The sequence below is a fragment of the Zalophus californianus genome, chromosome 15 (assembly GCF_009762305.2).
Source record: "Zalophus californianus isolate mZalCal1 chromosome 15, mZalCal1.pri.v2, whole genome shotgun sequence".
In the NCBI taxonomy this organism is placed as follows: Eukaryota; Metazoa; Chordata; class Mammalia; order Carnivora; family Otariidae; genus Zalophus; species Zalophus californianus.
The window spans coordinates 62,395,953-62,414,488 of record NC_045609.1 but is presented as its reverse complement, the minus strand read 5'-3'; the positions used below and the strand labels follow the sequence as shown (position 1 = coordinate 62,414,488).

The following is an 18,536-nucleotide window of genomic DNA, read 5'->3' as shown; positions in this document are numbered from 1 at the left end:
AGCAAAAGGCACCTTATCCAGAATGCAGCATGAACTGCAGGATCCGGGGCCCCTCTGAGGACGCTGGAGGGGCGGGGGGGAGGCAGGTAAGTTGCCACTTTTGTTGGTGAGAGCCATGCTCAAGTTTCTCCTCCCTTCCCCCACTTCTCCCCTTCCCCACCTACAGGAAGCTTTCTGGGCAGTTGCCAAGGCTTTGAGAGAGAGAAATGCAGATCTTGGGGCAAAAGACCCACATCCAGCAGGCCTGGCTGGCCCCTCAGCTTGGAGCCCCAGATGCTCCCCTGCTTTTGCCGGACTCCGGTAAACAGGGCTGGGTTGTCCTGCTGTAGGGACCAGAGCATCTTCCCAGGGGAGAGGCCAGGAAGGCAGGCATGCTCTGTGCTGGAGTCCCAGCCCCACCAAATGAGCATGATTCCCACGCTGTGCCTAGATCCGCTCCACCACTCCCAGCTTCTACTGCCAACCAGATAGACTCAGCACATCTAGAAGGTTTCTCTAAAGGCCCAGGCAGAGCCCTCCCTTTTCTGTGCTGCCCTCACCCATTCAGCACTGGCCCCTCCTGACCTTGTGACGGGTTTATCATCCTCCCATGAGCCCCTAGGTGGCAGTGTGCCACCGCACAAGGGTTTGGAGCCAGGTTTGGGCCCACCTCCGCCTTCATAGAGAGCTGAGCAGGCCTCAGGGACTCTGCTCCTGCCCCAATAAACACTGCTCGGCAGGGATCCAGGGATTTGAGGGCACCACAGGGCAGCGGCTTCTCCCTTTCTCACCTGGCATTCTGGCCCCTGCTGTCCAAGCCCCAGGTCATGCTCCCGCCCCCCACCCCAGGGAGTCTCCCCTGATTGTTGACACCTGACCCTTCACCTTCACCCCCCCCCCCCCACCTCGGTCCTCCCTCCGCAGCCCTCCACACAGCACAGCACAGCCCTCAGGCTGGTACGAAATCACCTTTATTCACAATCACAGCGACCCAAGTTCACAAAGGAGGCAGCAACTATCCCAGCACTAACAGAGACAGTGGTACGGATGGCTTCCTCGCCCCAAACCTCAGGCCCCGCAGCCCCTGCACTTAAGACCTTCCCTTGCCTCTGACATGAGACTCCTGACGAGATGGGGCCACCACCTCCCCTTCCCCCCAACCCTACTCCCATGGAAGGAGGGTCTTCAGGGTCAGGAACGGGGGAGTGGAGACCCACCGTGGAACCATGACTTCCTGGAAGCCCAATGCAAGGCAGGGGCCGACAAAGACCCAGCCTGGCCTTCTGACACCCCCCCACCACGTGCTGTCCCACCCAACACCCCACAGCAGCCCATCATCAAAGAAGTCCCAAGAGTCACACAAAGTCTGCTCTCCTCCCCACACAGTCCTTTTACAGAGGTGGCAGCTGAGGCTGAGAAGGGCTATGACCCAGCCAGGGCCACACAGCCGTCCGGTGGCCAGGTCTAGAATCCCACTCGGCCAGCCACAGGAAGCAGCAGTCTCTGATGGACATGAAAAGCCATCGGAGGGAGAAAACTAGGCCAAGACTGTCGAGAGCGGGCGCCAGCCCGTGGCCTACCAGGGTAGGGCAGGCAAGGCTGCGACAACTGCGGCCTAAGAGCAGGGGCGGGGGACATGCCACCCCGGAACCAGAAATTACCCAGAGGTGCCGGGAGCCGGTCCCTTCCCTCCTCATCTTTCCTGAGGGTAGAGAGCCTTACTAAGAACAGCCTCCCCACCCCTACCTTGAGTAGGCCTTCCCAGCCCTGTTCCCTGGTCCCAGCGGGGCTCCCCTCTTCCAGCCTTCCCAGAACTTTGTATGTCCTCGTGGAAGGGGGCGCTCCTGGGCCTCCTGACGTATTTGAGCCAACTGTGATGACCCTGCAGCAGCCCAGAGAGCAAGGGCACTTTGTGGCTCCGGGTGATCCACCAGCCCCAGGACACTAGGGAGGCTCAGTTTATCTCTCTGTAAAATGGATACAATTTGATAGGAGGCCTCCCAATTCAGCCTCTTTTTAAGGAGTTCTAATTCATGGTAAGCAGAGATGGCTATGGACTTTGGGCTGGAGCCTGGGGAAGATTCTGAATGAGAACTAGCTCTGCAGCCCTCTCTCGCCGGGCACGCCGTGCACCGGGGCAGCATTTCTAGGGGCCCTGGGGGATGGCAACTCAATCCCCCCCCAAAAAAAACCAACCCAGAAACCAAATAAATAAATAAATAAAAAATAAGAAAAAAGGCTGGTTTTACCCCCAGGGCACCCCACCCCCACCCCCACCCCAGGGTCCTGGCCTCACCCGGGTATACCACAGTGAGTATCAGCCAGGCCCAGGACAGCACTGAGATCCGGGAGGACAGGTCTCAGAGCACAGATGCCAGCCTGCTCCTGGAGAACCTTCCAGAGGACGGACGCTGCTCTCCAGCCCGCACCGAGGCTGTCCCTGGCAGCAGCATCTAGCGAGATGACTGGGGAAGAAAGGCTACGGCCAGGAAGGGGCCCCCTGCATCTCAGCCAGGGCACAGGGTCAGAGACCCGGAACTTGCAGCCTTCCGTGGCCTGTCCATCCACGCGTCCTGGGTTAGTGGGGGAGGGACAAGGCATGGGGGCTGCCACTTGCCCAGGGGGAGAGGTATCCACCAGCCTTACCCCCGGCTGCCAGGCCTGAGGGGCAGGGAAGAGAGGAAGGAGAAGGTGGGTACAGGTCAGAGAGTAAGGCAGCAGTTCAGGGGCTACCTGCCTAGGGCTGCTGTCAAGCAGGTTGTACACTGCTCCCGGAGAGCTGGCTGAGAGAACAAATGGAGACTGAAGTCCAGGCCATACTCCGAAGGCCCGAGCTCAGGGACACATCTGCCCAGAGGAAGGGACATGTTTTCTAATTCTTACATGAACCAGAGGACTGCCTAGCAATCTGCCCCAGATGGGGAGGGATTAGGATAGGCTGAGACCCCCGTTTAGCCCCTCGGCATGCAGGGTAGAGTGGGTGCAGAGAAGGGAAAGACAGCAAGAGAGCGGACTCCTCCCCCGCCTCTGCTGGGCAACTTGTTTCTGCCCCTCACCTCCCTGCCTTATACTCCCTTTCTTCCCAAACCTTCGAGGGCCTCCGTTTCCCGTTTAATGAAGAAGGGAAAAGAGTTTCCAAAATGAGGAAGAAGAGAAGGGGCCCTGTGGGCTTGCCCCTCGGCTGGAGTGGGGCCCAAGCCTGAGGAGGCAGGCGTGCAGGGTGGGGTGCCACAGGCTAGGAGCTGCGGTAGGTCTTGATAATGTCCTTGATGGGGCGGCGGCAGATGGGGCAGCAGGCGTGCAGAGCCTTCTTGAGGCGCAGGCCACAGCCGTAGCAGAGGCACATGTGACCACACGTGTAGATGACCGTGTCCACTGCGTGCTCATAGCAAATGGTGCACTCATCGCTCCACTGTCCTGTGCCTGGGGCCACCGGCGACTCAGGCAGGCTCACTGGGGAGTTGGGGGCCGTCCCTGGGGACAGGGGGACACCAGTCAGCGGAGACATGGCCCCAGGGTCATGGGAAGAAAGCCCTCTGGTCTCTCACTCCACTGACTGGGGTCTGCCTGTTTCCCTTGACGACTCACTTCCCGGGCACTAGGAGGCACTCGATGAGGGGCCAGGGTGCCCACGAGGCAGTGAGAGAAGAGGGATGGAGGAAGGGAGGGGGCCCAGAGTCCAGAGTCTTTTAAGGAAGGCCTCTTCTGAGCTATCCTTTGGTCTTCCCTGTGTGCTAAAAAGTGCTCTGGAGAAAGGTGCCTAGCTGGCGGAGAGGGTGGGATTCACCCCAGAAATCACCACGCAACAAGGGTTCACTGAGCCTGCCTCCAGGTCCTCCAGCGCCCAACTCTGACCTGGAGGCTGCATGGCCGCCTCAGCCAGGGGGTCTTGGGGTGGGGAGGCCGCCACGGACACCGCGGAACCCGAGCGGCCAGCGTACTTACCACCAGCAGAGCTCCCCAGAGGTCCGGAGCTGCACGTGCTGAGCAGGGGGTCAGAGAGGCGGCTGCCCAGGGCACTGGGCGAGGTTGGCGTGGAGGCAGGGGAGCAGGAGAGTGACGGGATGCCCCGCTCTGCCAGGATGGTGGAGCCTGCGGGGGGGGGGGGGGAGCGATGCACTAGCCACTGAGAGGCCTACTGGGAGGAAGCTCACGTCTCCGCTCCTCCTAGAGGCTCCCAGGAAAGTGCTGACACAGCACGACCAGACAGCCCAGCCACTGGGCGGGCTCAGGGCAGGATTCCATGGGTGGCCCAGCGCCCTGCCCCCGCTGTTGCCACCTACAATCGGGAGGGCCACTTCCTGCTCTGGTGTTCCTACATCAGCAGTCTCCAAACAAGCCCTCTGCCTAGAATCCCACCTCCACCCTTCCTATGCATCCTCACCTTCACGGTTTCCCATGCCAGAGAACAAAGGCCCCCTCCTCCCACCTAGCGTGGCCCTCCTGTTCCAAGCCCTGTGCTCTGTCACTGCCCCCAGATACCACCCACCATCTCCTCTGCAATGGCACCTTTCGGAGGCCTTCAGCATCTCCCAGGCTCACTCTGTGCTACACTCTCTCCCTCCTTCCTTCCCTCCCTCTCTTCTCTCCCTCTTCCACTCCTCTCCTCACCTTCCTCTTTTCTTCCTCCCCTCCTTGCTCCTCCCTTCAACAAGGTACCAGGTACCTACCAGGTACCATCCACTGTGTAAACATAATACTGAGAACAAGACCGACAGAGCCCTTGCCCCCAAAGAGCTAACTGTCCAGGGAGCCCCTTGGGGCTGTCCTCAAACCCCCTCCTCTGGGCAGCGTTGACCACCCCCACAAACCACATTACTTTATTTAGCACTGACTGGACACACACACCACATATATGGGCCTAAGCGACAGAGCTGGGGTGGTATTTGTTCTTTGCCCAGGTACGCAGCTTTGCTTTCCCAGGTGAACTATAAGCTTCCTGAGAGCAGGAAATGGTATTCACCTGTGACTCTCCCACAGGCTCTAACATACTGCCCTACACATAAGTGCTCAATGAAATCCTTTTATCATCAGGTGTTCTAAGTCAATCAGTAGTCATTGTTTCTAAGAATATGCATTAGATATCCACAGGGTTTCTCTGGTGTTAACAGTTTTCAAGTTAATTAGCATCTTTCAGAAATTCACACACCTATTTCGTTTTCTTGCCTTATTGCACTGGCTAGTATTTTCAGAACAATACTTAAGGCAACCCCCTATCATATTCCTGACTTTAACGAGAATGTTTTTCATATTTTCTCATTAAGTATGAAACCAGCGACAGTTTTGGAGTAAAGGAAATATCCTGCCATTCTTAGTTCATTTAGGCTTCCACGAAGCACAGCACTCCTCTGTAAGGTAAATAACTACCCCTCACACACTGTCACTGGTTTGTTTTTCCTTTGCAGTCCATCAGGATCCCCAAACACCAATTTGCTGACTGAGATGCCCAGTTCTCCTACAGCCCAGGTGCACTGTGTTTGGCATATATGTGGATGATTGTTCTTAAACACCCACCTCGGCCCACTTACATTTAAGTCCTAATTTTTTTTTTAAGCTTCCCCTGCGTCTAGTAAGCTTCTTTGGGGAACAGAAGTCTCAGTGGAAAACTACTTATCTATTATTAGCTGGTGCTGAGGCAGGATAGTACCCTCCCCTTATACAACTTCCTTCATCTGAGGAGCAGTGTCTCCCAGTGAGTGTAGCCAAGTATTTTTTTTTTAACCTCAGCCTGAGTTTTTTCTGCACCCCAGTCTGATTTCTTTTTATCCCATCCTGAATTTTCACCCCAACTTCTTTCCTTCCTGATTTCTTTTCATTCCTTCCTGATGTATCTTCCCTCAATCATAACTTCTTAGCATCTTGCCTCATTTCTTTTCAGATTTTTTTTTCACTCCGTTTTCATTTGATCTCTTTCCAGAGTAGGAAGTCCCCACTTATTTTATCAGATTTCACAAACTCTAACACACAATCACCAACAGCATTATACACACAAATATGCATGCGTTTAGTTACTCACGTGTGCCTATACACAGACATACCCATCTTAGTGCATAACACACATTCACTTACATACACACATTACCCTGTCTACAAAGTGTCCTGGGGTGAGGTCTAGGATAGGGCTATGAAGCCCAGAGGTCTCCACACTTGTCTAAGCAAACCTGCTTAAATAAAGATTTCAGACGGGTGCCTGAGTGGCTCAGTGGGTTACACCATCGACTCTTGATTTCAGCTCAGGTCATAATCTCAGAGTCGTGAGTGAGATCAAACCCCACATCGGGAACCTGCTTGGGATTCTCTCTACCCCTCTCTTCTCTCTAAAAATAAAATCTTAAAAAAAAAAAAAAAAATCAGATGCCCAGGACTTATCCCACATCTACAGGATCAAAATCTCTGCAGGTGGGATTCAAAAATCTGTACCAGGTCCTCCTGATGACTCTAATGGAATTAGCCCAGTCTACTGCACCTGCTTAGAAGGCCAGCTCTTACAAAGTATGAAACTTGTGCACTCTGGGGAAACAGAGGTCCCTGGAGATGCTTTGTGAAAAAAAGATTTCTGGTCAAATTAGTTTAGAAGAAGCTGTACATCATAACCACCTCCACCCCCCTCCTTAAAGATTCACATTGCCTATTAAAGGGTCTGAGGAGTTCTGCAGTAAAGAATCCCCCACTTTTCCTCACAGAATACTCTGAGAAACATAACTTTCACAAGTCCACATCCACCAGTCCATTCAAACCCAGGAAAGAAAGGCCCAGACCTCTGCAACCCCATTTCCTCAAGGCCCTCTGCTCAGAGATTCCCCATAGGCTCCCAACCCAGGCACCACACTGCACAAACACCTGGCTACGGACATAGCAAACTCTTTTTCTTATCTAGACACACAGCCATCCTTAAGAGGCAGAGACTTTAATTCCCATTTTGGAGAAATGGAAACTGAGCCTCAGGAAGTTAATTGCTGGCGGAAACCTTTTTTCTCATTTTTAAGTGGCCCCTGGGCTGTTTATGCATCTGTGCGGACGTGGGTTAATCAGATTTTGGGAGCGAAACTCGGTGATCCACACTTTTCTGCCCGCCCCCAGGATGCGTCTGGGGAGACTGGAGGCAAGGCCTAGCCGATGGAGTCCGGCCCACAACTCATTTCGGCGCCTGTGACTCGGTGGCAAGACCCGCGTGAGGCAGTGGGGCAGGGCGCACTCGCCCTCTTTCCTTTCCCCGATTTCCCGGGACGGGCCCTCGCCGCCAGAAAAGGCACGGTGCTGGGCTGTGGGAGGGGCGCTCGGGGGAGGCACTCACCGAGGATGCGGATCTGCGTGACGGCTCCGTGCAGGCCGAAGAGCATCCAGAGCGGCTGCGTGGCGTCCACGCACAGCTGCATGCCCGCCGCGGCGCCGTTGTGGCTGAGGTGCAGCTCGCCGTCGGCGTTGACCACCAGGCCCAGGATGTCGCCGCTGTGCAGGGGCCCGGGCACGCGGCACACGGCCCAGAACTCCTTGCGGTCCACCAGGGCCTCGGGGCTGAAGGGCAGGTCCGCGGGCCGCAGCGTGCCGGGGTCGCACGTGGTGACGCCGAAGGAGAGCGCGCCGGGCCGCGCGCCGCCCGAACGCGTGACCTTCACGAAGATGGTCTCGGCCACGCGCACGGGCCGGCTGGTGAAGACGAGCGCGCGCTCGTCGCGCCCGTGCTCCAGGCGCGCCACGGTCTGCTCGTCCAGGATCCGCACGTGCGCCCCGGCGCGCAGCGCGTGGAAGCGCAGGTCGCCATCGAGCTGCGCGGGCAGCGCGCGGCTGTGCTGCGAGTTGAGCGAGTTCTGCGGGATGGGGCAGCCGGCGGCCGGCGCGGCGTCGTCGCCGTCGGCGCCCGGCACGTTGAGGTCGCACAGGCTCACGGAGAGGCGCGCCTCGTCGGCGTCGCGCCGCAATGACGGCCGCCGCAGGGCGGTGAAGGAGCGCGGCCGCAGGCAGTCCGGGAGCACCAGCTCGCTGTCTGCGGCCAGGGAAGGGGAGAGACAGGGCGACCGTCACGCGGGCCCCGCTGGGCCAGCGCGCTTCCTCCCGCCCGCCTTTCCAGTCTGCACCCTGAAATACCGACGGCATCGTGAACAGCATGGAAGAGGCTTAGGACGGAGGCTCAGGGGCAGGGTCGGGAAACAAAGTACGCAGGACATCTGTTTGTTTAAGCAAAGGATCAAGGCTGGAAGGACGGGCACCAAAATTAAAAACATTCCTTCTACATGGCACGCTTGTAAAAGTTTTTTTATTATTATTAACTTAACTCCCTTTTGATCCCCGAGCACTTGAGTCGACAGCAGTAAATATTTGTTGAAAGCACTGTGGACATTCTACCCCGCTGGAAGTTCAGAGGGAACCCCCTTCCCCAGAAGAACTCTGCATAAATGCTCTCATCCTCACAATTACCTCTTGAGTTATCATTGCCACGGAAGGACACTGAGGCTGAAAGAACTTAAATTTATCCAGGATTTTCTTTTGAAAGTGACTTACCTGGAAATCAACCCCTTTCTCTTCTTAATCATACAAGTAAGACTATTTTGTAGAAAAGACCGTTCAGCAAAAAAATAATAATAATAATCACCTCTGGGCCCACCATCTGGAGAAAAATATTCTTAATACTTGGGTGAAGACCTTCCAGCTTTTTCCCCCAATATATTCCTCAGTTACTTTTTCTAATACAAAAACCGAATCATGCTATGTAAACTCCAGTAGTTTTTAACGTTTTATAGGTAACAAATCCCTTTGAAAATGTGATAACCTTGACCTATGTCCTCAGAAAAACACCTATTCTTCCTAAATTCTGTGGATAATTTCAGGACATCTGTGAATCCCATAAAGCCATCCATGGGCATGGACTCCATGCCCTGCTTACACAGATTTCCTTTTCAAAGCTAGCTTTTCCAATATGTCCTGAGCACCTTTTCATGCCAAAAACCAGGTTTCCAACACCATATTTTTTTAATGGCTGTGTTATGTCCCTACTTTATGGAGTCCTATCATTTATAATAAAAGTCATCATGCATGATGAATTACCCCTGCATTTCATCCTTAAAACATCCCATGGAAGTGTTCCCATTATAGAGCTAAAGCTGAGAGACGTGATGTGACAGCCACCAAGTGGCAGATCCGAGATGGAAGCAAGGTATATCCAACTCCTGACACCACATTCTTCGCTTTCAGGCCCTCCTTATTTATTATTTAACTCCCCTCTGTGGGAGTTACAGTCCCCAAATTTGGCTAGTGCCACTGTAGACCACATCATGAGCCAATCCCTCCTTGGGAGTCTTTTCTCTGAGCCTCCCCAAGGGAGAATCTGCTTTCCCTCCAGGACCTGGGTAAGGATAGCTGGGGTGCTCGATGTGGAAGCAAATCTTGGAGGACTGGACTGATGTGGGCAGCTGAAGCCAGAACACAGCTCCAGCTGAATCTAGAGACAGTCTCTAAAGCCTCCTTGTTTTTGTTCTCTCCCTGCCCCTTTCAGGAACAGTGTTGTTTGGGTCCCGGCAAGGAGAGGGTGCTGGGCCCTTCCCCCAAACCCCATGCCCTCTCTGGAGAAGCCTCTTGGGGCCTGGCTGGTTGGGATTTCCCAGCATCGTGCTTGGCAAGAAGAAGGGAGCCAACTGGAAAATGCAATTATTCCAGGGAATTGACTCTGTGAGAGTGATGGTGCAGAGAGGCTGGGGGCTGCAGAGAGGCAGAGGCAAGGAGGCCCAAACAGGAGGAGGAGGCCTGAGAGACAGTCGTGGGGACCTGGGAGAGGCTATGGGCTGACCGGGGCCCCCAAGGAACAGCCCCTGCTCTCCCCCCTCAGGGATTGCAGGCACTGGCCCTAGAGGACTCAAGGGTTGGAGATGGAGAGGAAGGGGCAGTGACAGCAGGGTGACTAGAAAACAAAAGGTTCAGAGATGCCCAGCCAGAGCCTACAGGAAGAAGCCCGTCACACGGCTTGCACACATATGTACCCCCACACTCCTCTCCCCACCCCACACACACTCAGGACAATTAGCCCAGGGCCCATGGAGTGGGCAGACCATCAGCACAGACTTCTGAATGGGGCTGGATGTGCGCTCCCCTGAGCTCTGTCCCTTCAGGGGTCTTTCTGTACTTGAATATGCCCACTACTGGGCCTCCCAGGCAACCCGAGCCACTGCTGAGCTCCTCTAAGAAAGTGGTTCCTTCTCTTAGACTGAAATCTACCTCCCTGTATCCAAGGATATCTTGGATAGATTTACTTAACTTCTCAGCTTCAATGTCCTTCTGTGCCAGTACTACCTCTGGGGCAGCCCCGTGGAGAAAACAACTCCCCTATACTCAGACCCACCACACACCTTCCCACCTCTTGGACAATAAACAGAACCAGACTCAGTACTCCAGATGTTCCCTGACCAGCTCAAGGCACAGTGTGGCCACCACCTCCCTTGATATTTACACTCTACTTCTCATAATGTAACCTAAGGGTATTTGGGGTTTTTTAGTAACCCAAATCCATATACTGGTAGGCAGGACAGAAGCATAGTTAAGTGTAAGGATTTTGAAGTCATCAGCCTGGGTTGAAATGCTGGCTGCACCATTTCCTGGCCATATCACCTTAGATAAATAGCTTAACCTCTCTGGGCCTCTCTTCTTCAGCCATGAAATCAGCATTTACTGAGGTGCATAAAATCTGTATTCTAATACTCCGCTCAGAAGGGATGCTGTGAAGTCCAAATGTAATAAGCTACAGAGGGCACCTGGAGAGTAGTACCTGGCCCGTAATAATCACGAGGTTAATATGACCCACTGTTATTGTTTACATGCCCCGGGGCTCAGAAGAAAGTGCATGGGCTCTGTGGTGATACAGGCCTGGGTTTAAATGTCCAAGCTAGCACTTGAATCAACTTTCCTCCCAGCCTCAGGTCACTCAGCTAGAGAATGGGGGTAATCACAACTGTGTTGTGATGGTGACATGGGGGTCAGAGACAGGGTGGGGGGGGCCTGGGACCTAGGTACTTGATAACTTCAGGTACCAGTGCTTACTCGGGCTGTTTGTCAACTGAAGTCAGGTCCCCCTGCACCAGGCAATGAACGCTCTGCACCTGTGTAGGACTTCACATCGGTCATGAATGGCATCCCTGACTGAGGACCAGGAAGGAGAAGCTACAAAGCGGAGATTAGAGGAGAAAGAAGAGAAGGAAAGAGAAATAGCAGGGGGTGGGGAGAGAGGAGGCAGGGCAGGAAAATGACTCCTTTGGCTTTGCTTGAAATCTTGGAGGAGTCGAGAGAAAAGGTACAGGAGATGCTGGGAAACAGCTAAAAATGGAATCCCCGGGGCCGGGGCCCAGCCCAAGTATGTCTTCTCTCCCAGCCAGGCCGCCCCCTCGGGGTCAGGAGCAGCTGCAGGCTGCCAGCAAGCTCCAAAATAACCACCCCCTCAGTGCACCCAGCTGTGCCGAGTCCTGAAATAGGTGACACTGGAGACGGAGGAGCTGGGCAGAGCGCCCTCCGCAGAAGGGTCAGCAGAGGTCAGAGCTAACGGAAAGCCAGGGAAGGGTCAGGCCCCCAAAGCCACGGAGAGAGCCTGGAGGCCAACCTCAGCCCAGGGTCACAGCTTGGAGAAAGGACAGAGGGCAACCTGTCACCCCAAGCAGTGGGGTGGCCTGTTTGGAAGCAACAAGTCCTACCATCCGGGCCAGGGACCCAGGGCTGCCCACTCTGGAGGTGTTTACACCGTGCCCAGAGCAGGGACTGGCACAAGGCCACAGGGGACGCTGCTTGGCTGGCTCCCCTCTCGGTGTCCCCTCTTTCGGGAAGGACTTTGTCAGTCTTCAGCTCCTGGTGGGGGGGGCGGCACAGATCCTTTGCGCCAGGGCAGAAATAACCAGGCCCCACAAGGGCAGTGAGGCCAGGGCAGGGGTTTCCTCCCCTCAAGGTGGCACTCGGGTCACCCATTCACTGACACGCTGTGTGCCCAGGCCTAGGCAGTGGTTAAAGAGAGAAGCCAGCACCTGGGCCCCAAGGAGCCAGTCGGCTGTGGGGGGATTAAAGCTTGGAGGCATGAAAATATTTGAATATAATTTCCCTACAAAATTCTTAGTGTCTCCAGAGGAAATCCATCTTTCTCTGCCAAGTTCTCACCCCGCCTTGCCTAGAATGCTTCCGGGGACAAGAAGCTCACCACAGCCCAAGGCTATCTGTCCCCTAACTCTGAACAACTGTAATGGTTAGAAAAGCTGTCCAGGCACAGATCCAGAGGTATCCCACATCCGCTCCATGGCGCCCCCTCTGAGCCTTCTCTTCTATAGTATAAATACTCCCTTTAGGATAATGCTCTCCAACCAAGCCTGAGGTCCCCTTCCTGTTTCACAGTGAGTCAGGCACAGGCTCTTGGAAGAAACAAGATTTGACCTGGGCCCTGAAAGACAAGAGAGTTCGAACTGACAGACAGAAGTGAGAGGCACTCAGTGGGAAAAGTGCACTAGCAAATGCCCAGGACAATCTGAGGCCAGTGGGGAGAAAGGAAGGGAGAGGAGAGGAGGGGCCAGACTGAGGGCACCGGGGCCAGCTCTGGCCAGGGGTCCACTGGGCCCACATGTTGCCAGCCAGTGCAAGGCAACCAAGGCAGGGCCTGGGCACTGGTGCCGGAGCCCTCAGGGGCAGGCAAGGGGTTCCTTTGAAGCAGGGCCTGCCATCAGCCCGAGAGTCTGTTTGTTCAGATTCTCACATCCGGAGCGCTGGCTAATCTTTAACCATGGGTTGGCCCGCGGCAGCAGGCTGGCTGGCGGGCATCTGCCGGCCCCTGTTTGGACGGCGCTGGAGGCCCATTTACTGTCTCCATAAACATCCTCCTGCTGGTCAGCACCTGGCATGGGGCAGGGGAAGGAGCCCCAAGGGCGAGGAAATGGCTTGGACGGGAAAGGGGTTTCCCCCACCCCTCTGGGCAGCGCCCTGAAACCCACACCCGCCTCCACCCTCTGCATATAAACCCAACCACAGGAAAGCTGGGAGAAACAAACACTTTGTGAGGCTCATGGAGGGAAGGGTAGAATGTCCCAGAAACACTGGGAGTCACAGACTCTTAAGATTTATGGAATCTCCAAGACAGAGTATCTTAGACATATAGATTCTCAGACTCATCTGGTCTAGTGGTTCTCAAACTTTTTTTTTTTTTAAGCAGTGAAATCCTTTTCTCCAACAGAAGCAAAAGCTCTGGTTGAACTCTCAGAGGAGACCACAGAGCCCTGCCAACTCAGCTGCCTGAAAAATGCCTCTGGAACCCTCCAGTGTCTCAAGGAACCCAGCTGGAGAACCATAGATCTTGTTCCAAGAAACAATTTAGATAGCATGGTTTGAATTTCACCCACATACAGGGACTTGGTTTTAAGGCTTCCTCTTCTAAGGAGAGGACTGGCTTGGAAGTTGTCTATTTGGTGGGATTTTTAAGTTAAGTATTCCTTTTTAACCTACAAACGATTGCCCTTGCCATTTGTGTAAACACTCTTACACATCCGTGAACCTCACGGACTCTCTGAGAGATAAATGGCACATATATAATTATGTCCAGATAACAGATGGGGTGCTCGGGGCACAGAGAGGCTGGAAGGCTTGCTCACAGCTGGTGAGTGGCCATGTCAAGTCTTGATTCAATCAGGTCTCCTGCTTCTGAAATGAGGGCTTTGTCCCCCATGCTGCAAGGCCCCAGCTCCTCTGCTCTGTGCCCCCCTGCCCTGGGCCCCCCAGGTCTCTCCAAGCTCTCAAAACTGTATCTTGGGCCAAAGAGATAGTAGGTGGAAAATTTGAAACTGCCATCTCTGGCTATTAGAAACAGTCTAATATTGCCAATCATATATGATTGTACTTTTCATATATTCATTCTGGTTAAAACAACAACAACAACAACAAACAAACAACCAGAGTGCACTGCGAACAACAGAACCAGACGAAGCCCTCAGAAGCCTTCAGGGAACTATGAGGCAGGCAGACTCACCGCTGAATCGGGATGCTGGGCAACCCCCCTTTTCCAGCCAACACTGCCGGGGCTCTGCTGGCCTATCTGTGCCCAACATGTGCCACGGATCCCTGACACCCTGAGCTCATGAGCTCCACCCTAGAAGATGTAGGATGGCCAACTCCCCACCCCTGGGAGGTAACCCAGACTTAGCAGGGGGGCCAGGGGGGCTCATATTTAGAGAAGCTAGGAAGTATTATAGCACATGTTCCTGGGCCCAAGGCCCAGTTCTCCCAAGCTGTGTGACCTTGGGCAAGTTATCAGACTTCTCGGAGCCTCTGTTTCCATATCTGCAAAATGGGTACAATAATAACTTTCTTTATAATATATATAAAGCTTTTATGCTGTCTTCTTAAAAGAGCAGGACAGTACATGATGCAGAACTGCTGGTACCACCTAGACCTACATGTGCCTCGGGTGGTCAGGAGCAGGAAGGGTCATAGGAACAGGGGAGGTCAGGGAAGGCTTCCTGGTGGAGGGGAGGGCTTGGTGTTGAGTCCTGATGTGATTAGCAGAATTGGGGGGTGAGCAGAAAGAAGTGCCAGGAGGAGTCTCTGAAGCAGGAGGAACAACAAAATTTTGTTTTAATCAAAAAGAAAAGAAAACTATCAAAGAGGAAGAAATCGCCAGCAGCATCCTCAGCACTTTCCCCCAACCCCCAGAGCTTCGCTCAGCTGCCTTAAACTAACATTTGCCTCAGAGCCCCTGGCAGCCACGGCTGAAGGTAAATATTGGTTTAGCCTGGGAAACGGAAGCCCCAGATGGCAGTATGGTCCTCTGCCGGCCAGCACGGTTCATACTCCTCGGGCCACCGAGCCGAGGCACCCTGAATGGGAGACTAACGCAGGGCCTTATCTCTAGAGACGGCCCAGGCTCCTCACTGCAGGGAAGTCAGGCTGGCCCACCAGCCCACAAACCAGCCCAGCAGCAGCCTGCCCCTCCAAAAGGCACCCTCACTGAAGGTCTCTCTACATCTCCCTCCTCAGTAGGCGGGTCTATTACCAGAACTTGGGAACCTGTGCCAGGGTTAGGATGAAGCAGAATGCCCTGAGCCCTTGGGAGTCCACCCTCAGTGGTCCCCTAATGCCCTCCTGAGCTCAGCCACTACCATTTTGACATGGTGATGTCTTCTCATACTGACCTTATGCCCAGATGGCCTGGGAGATATGATTTCCAGGCCCAGCCTGGCTTCTGACTAGCTGGGAGAATCTGGGCAAGCCCCTCCCCCATCTCTGGGCCACATCTTCTCCTTTTGAAAGACTTGATAGCACAGAAGCTGCCAGAAGCTTTCTGCTGTCATGTCTCTCTCCCCTGTGATGCATGCACATACGCCCACCTGTGCACACCCCCTTCTCCACAAGTCACCTACCACCCCTTCACTTTGCTCCCTCCTCTGAAGGTTCTGTTCCCTGACGGCTGATTCCCCACCTCTGAGCCTATGCACACCCCTCCTGTCCGGCCTAAACCGCTCTAACCCCAACCAGTCTCTTCATTTCACCTTGTTTGGTTCTTGACTCGAAACTCATCTCCTACAGAAAGTCCTGGATTGCTCCCCAGCTGTACCACCCCCGACACACGGTTTTACTCTTCAGCCACATTTCCCTGCAGAACTGGACTTAGGTCACCTCAGAGCAGTTAGATGGTGTGTCCCCCCAAATAAACACTCTTCAAGGAGAGGGGCTGGGTTTTCAAATCTTGAGCCTCCCCTCCCCCAGCCCTGCACAGTACCCAGGCTGTGGTGGGCATACAGGGGTATCAGGAGACCCTATAAGTGAAGTCTTGGTTCACGAGCTTTCTGCCAGGACCCACACAGCTGCTCTTCCTGAGCCAACATTTCTGAGAGGAGCAGGGAGACCTTGAAAAACTGGAAGAGGACCTTATCTCTCCAAGTAGTAATCACCCCATAAAACTTGTGTTTATTTGGTTGCTGGCAGGTCCCTCTTCCTGGAGGTAGGAAGCTGTTATTCTTGGAAATACCAGCCCAGGCTTGGGCCAGGGCACCCCGAGGCAAGAGGTGATCTCCCGAACTCCAGCATATCAGGGAGCCTGGAATGCATGAGGCAGGCCTGCAGGGGCCATGGTGTGGACCCCGGGGGGCCTGGCTTATGTTAGGGCAGTGGGGGGTGGGACAGAACACCTGCCTGGAGTTGTCAGTCAGCCCCTGCCTGCGCTCTATCAGGAGAGACAGCCAATCTGTCCATGGCCTCACTTGCATATCTGCTAGATGCCAGGTACCCCAGGATATCTCTGATCTTTTTTTTTTTTTTAAAGATTATTTATTTGTTTATTCATGAGAGACAGAGAGAGAGAGAGAGAGGCAGAGGGAGAAGCAGGCTCCCAAGGAGCAGGGAGCCCAATGCAGGATTTGATCCCAGGACCCTGGGATCATGACCTGAGCCGAAGGCAGACGCTCAACCACCTGAGCCACCCAGGCGCCCCACAGGATATCTCTGATCTTAAGAGCAGATATGGGCCAGGCAGGGTTTGGAGGGTTTTGGTCATAGGTCCCAGAGACAGGCAGGAAAGGAGGGGGCAGGTCTAGCAGGAAGTCCCTAAAGATGAGACACTGGTTTGGGAGGTAATCACCAAAGGAAAGAAGCCCGTCTTCAGAGCTGCCAAGGCAGAGAGCGACCTCTCAGGGAATGGAGAAACTCAAAGCCGGCTGAGGAGGGAGTTCAGAGAAAGCCAGAGGCACTGAGGGATCCGGGCCACGGAGGTGGAGGGTTGAGGGGGGGTAGGCAGTGAGGAGGACAGGGAAGGAGACTGACCCTGGGACTATATAGGGCAGCAGGCGGATCCGAGAGGGGAGGCCACCGAAAGAGGGTATAGAGCAGCGTGCCTACTTCCAAAGCTATCTTAGATGGATCTCTTTTGTTTTTACACAAAAAAGAAATCAGTTTCAGAAGAACAAAACAAAGAGATATTTTAATCTGCTAACTGGATTCAGGGGCCATCATCAGTGTTTGAAAATGCCCAGGGATTATGGTGATTTACAGCTCGGACAGGAATCTGCTGGGGCCTCGGCCTTATCCGAAGTACCAAGAGGAGCCTGCTGGGAGATCCAGATGCAACTGAAAATACTGCCTGAAAACCCATTTATAGTCCAAGAGGGGTAATAGGGCTAGGCCCAGTGAGACCGCCTGGGCTGTGCCCCAAGGTGGGACCTGTCAGATTTTGGAAGCCCCATCTCACCTAGCATGTCCCCTTTACCACCCCCTTCCCAGCCCTTCCTGGAACTTCTGGACCCAGCCTAAGCCCCCTTCTCCAAGAAGCCTTCCTGGCTCCAACCTCCCTCACTGACCTCAGCCTCCTTTGACTTACTGCCTCCCTCCATACTAAAACTGCTGGAGGTCTATTGGGGAAGGTACTGCTTTTGGCATCAGAACACCCCGTTCAAATCCCAGCCCCACCACATCCCTACCTGGGCAAGCCAAGCCTTCCATGGGTCTCAATTTTCTTCTTGACAAATGGGGATGAAAAACACTCTGTCCAGGGCCAGCTGCTGAGGTTAAATGAGATAGCTGGATGGAAACCATCTCGGCAGATGGAAAGGATCCTATGACCACAGCACTAAACAATTTACTGTCTTCTCTTGTGTTATGCTCTGAGTGTGTCTGGAGCGCTTGCTTCGTCTCCTTAATTTCCCAGTGAGACTGGGCTATCTGTGAGCGAGGCTGGGTCTACCTCACTCCACTTTCCTTCATCTAACAAGTTACCTGCCCTTCCCACCACTCTTCCCTACCGAGCTCCCAAATAAGCCTTGGTGTCCTCCACGCACCAGACACAAAGTTCTACTCTGGAGAGACATCCAGTGGGATAAGACATGGTTTCACCCTCAAAGCCTTTCCCCGTCTTGTGCAAGACCTATGGATGGACCAAAAAGCTCAGCCAATGCCTCAGTGCTGAGAGAAGCCCAGGCACCATGTGGTGGGACACAAGAGAGAAGAGAACTCAGCTCCAGAAGGCTTCAGGGAGGAGGTGGCTCTTGAGCTGGGCCTTAATGCCGGAGTGGGATTTTTGACCTTTGGGGACGGGAGGAAAAGGCATTCTTTGCTAGGAAAGGGGAAAGCGGGAATGCTGTCCCTACCTCCTTTAAACCCGTCCCAACAAGACTATAATTTTTTTTAAGAGGTGAGGTACTCTGTCTCCCACCATGTGGCCCAGCCCTGGGTGAAGTCACAGTGGTATTCACGACCTCTTTACAGATGAGAAGCCTGAGGCTCAGACAGAAGTGTCCAGGCTGGAGCATAGACTCAGGCTCTGGAACTCCAATGCCTGGAAGTGTGAGGCCCTAAGGCTATCAGAGCAGCCGAAGGTGTTCACTTGAACTTTAAGTTAAGCTTCACCCTCTCCAGTATGGGTGGGGAAGACTAACGGTAGTTGAGGACCTACTGTGTGTTAGCTGCTTCACATAACTCAGCTCCTTAAGCCTCCAAAAGAACCCTGAGGGGAGCCTGGGTGGCTCAGTCGTTAAGCGTCTGCCTTCGGCTCAGGTCATGATCCCAGGGTCCTGGGATCGAGCCTCGCATCCGGCTCCCTGTTTGGTGGGAAGCCAGCTTCTCCC

The 18,536-nt window shown here is 54.1% G+C and overlaps 1 protein-coding gene across 3 annotated transcripts in view; it reads right to left on the bottom strand.

The window, feature by feature from the left end:
• Nucleotides 1–938: 938 nt before the first annotated feature.
• The window catches only part of NEURL1 (neuralized E3 ubiquitin protein ligase 1), a 77,647-nt gene continuing 60,049 nt past the window's right edge, over nt 939–18,536 (bottom strand). For all 3 annotated transcript variants that reach the window (XM_035724363.1, XM_035724364.1, XM_035724365.1), the window contains exons 4-6: nt 7,274–7,963; nt 3,925–4,071; nt 939–3,453 (exon numbers count right to left, since the gene is read on the bottom strand). In XM_035724363.1, coding sequence (XP_035580256.1) covers nt 3,215–3,453; nt 3,925–4,071; nt 7,274–7,963 — 1,076 coding nt within the window. In that variant the 3' untranslated portion in view covers nt 939–3,214. The remainder of the gene's footprint in view (nt 3,454–3,924; nt 4,072–7,273; nt 7,964–18,536) is intronic.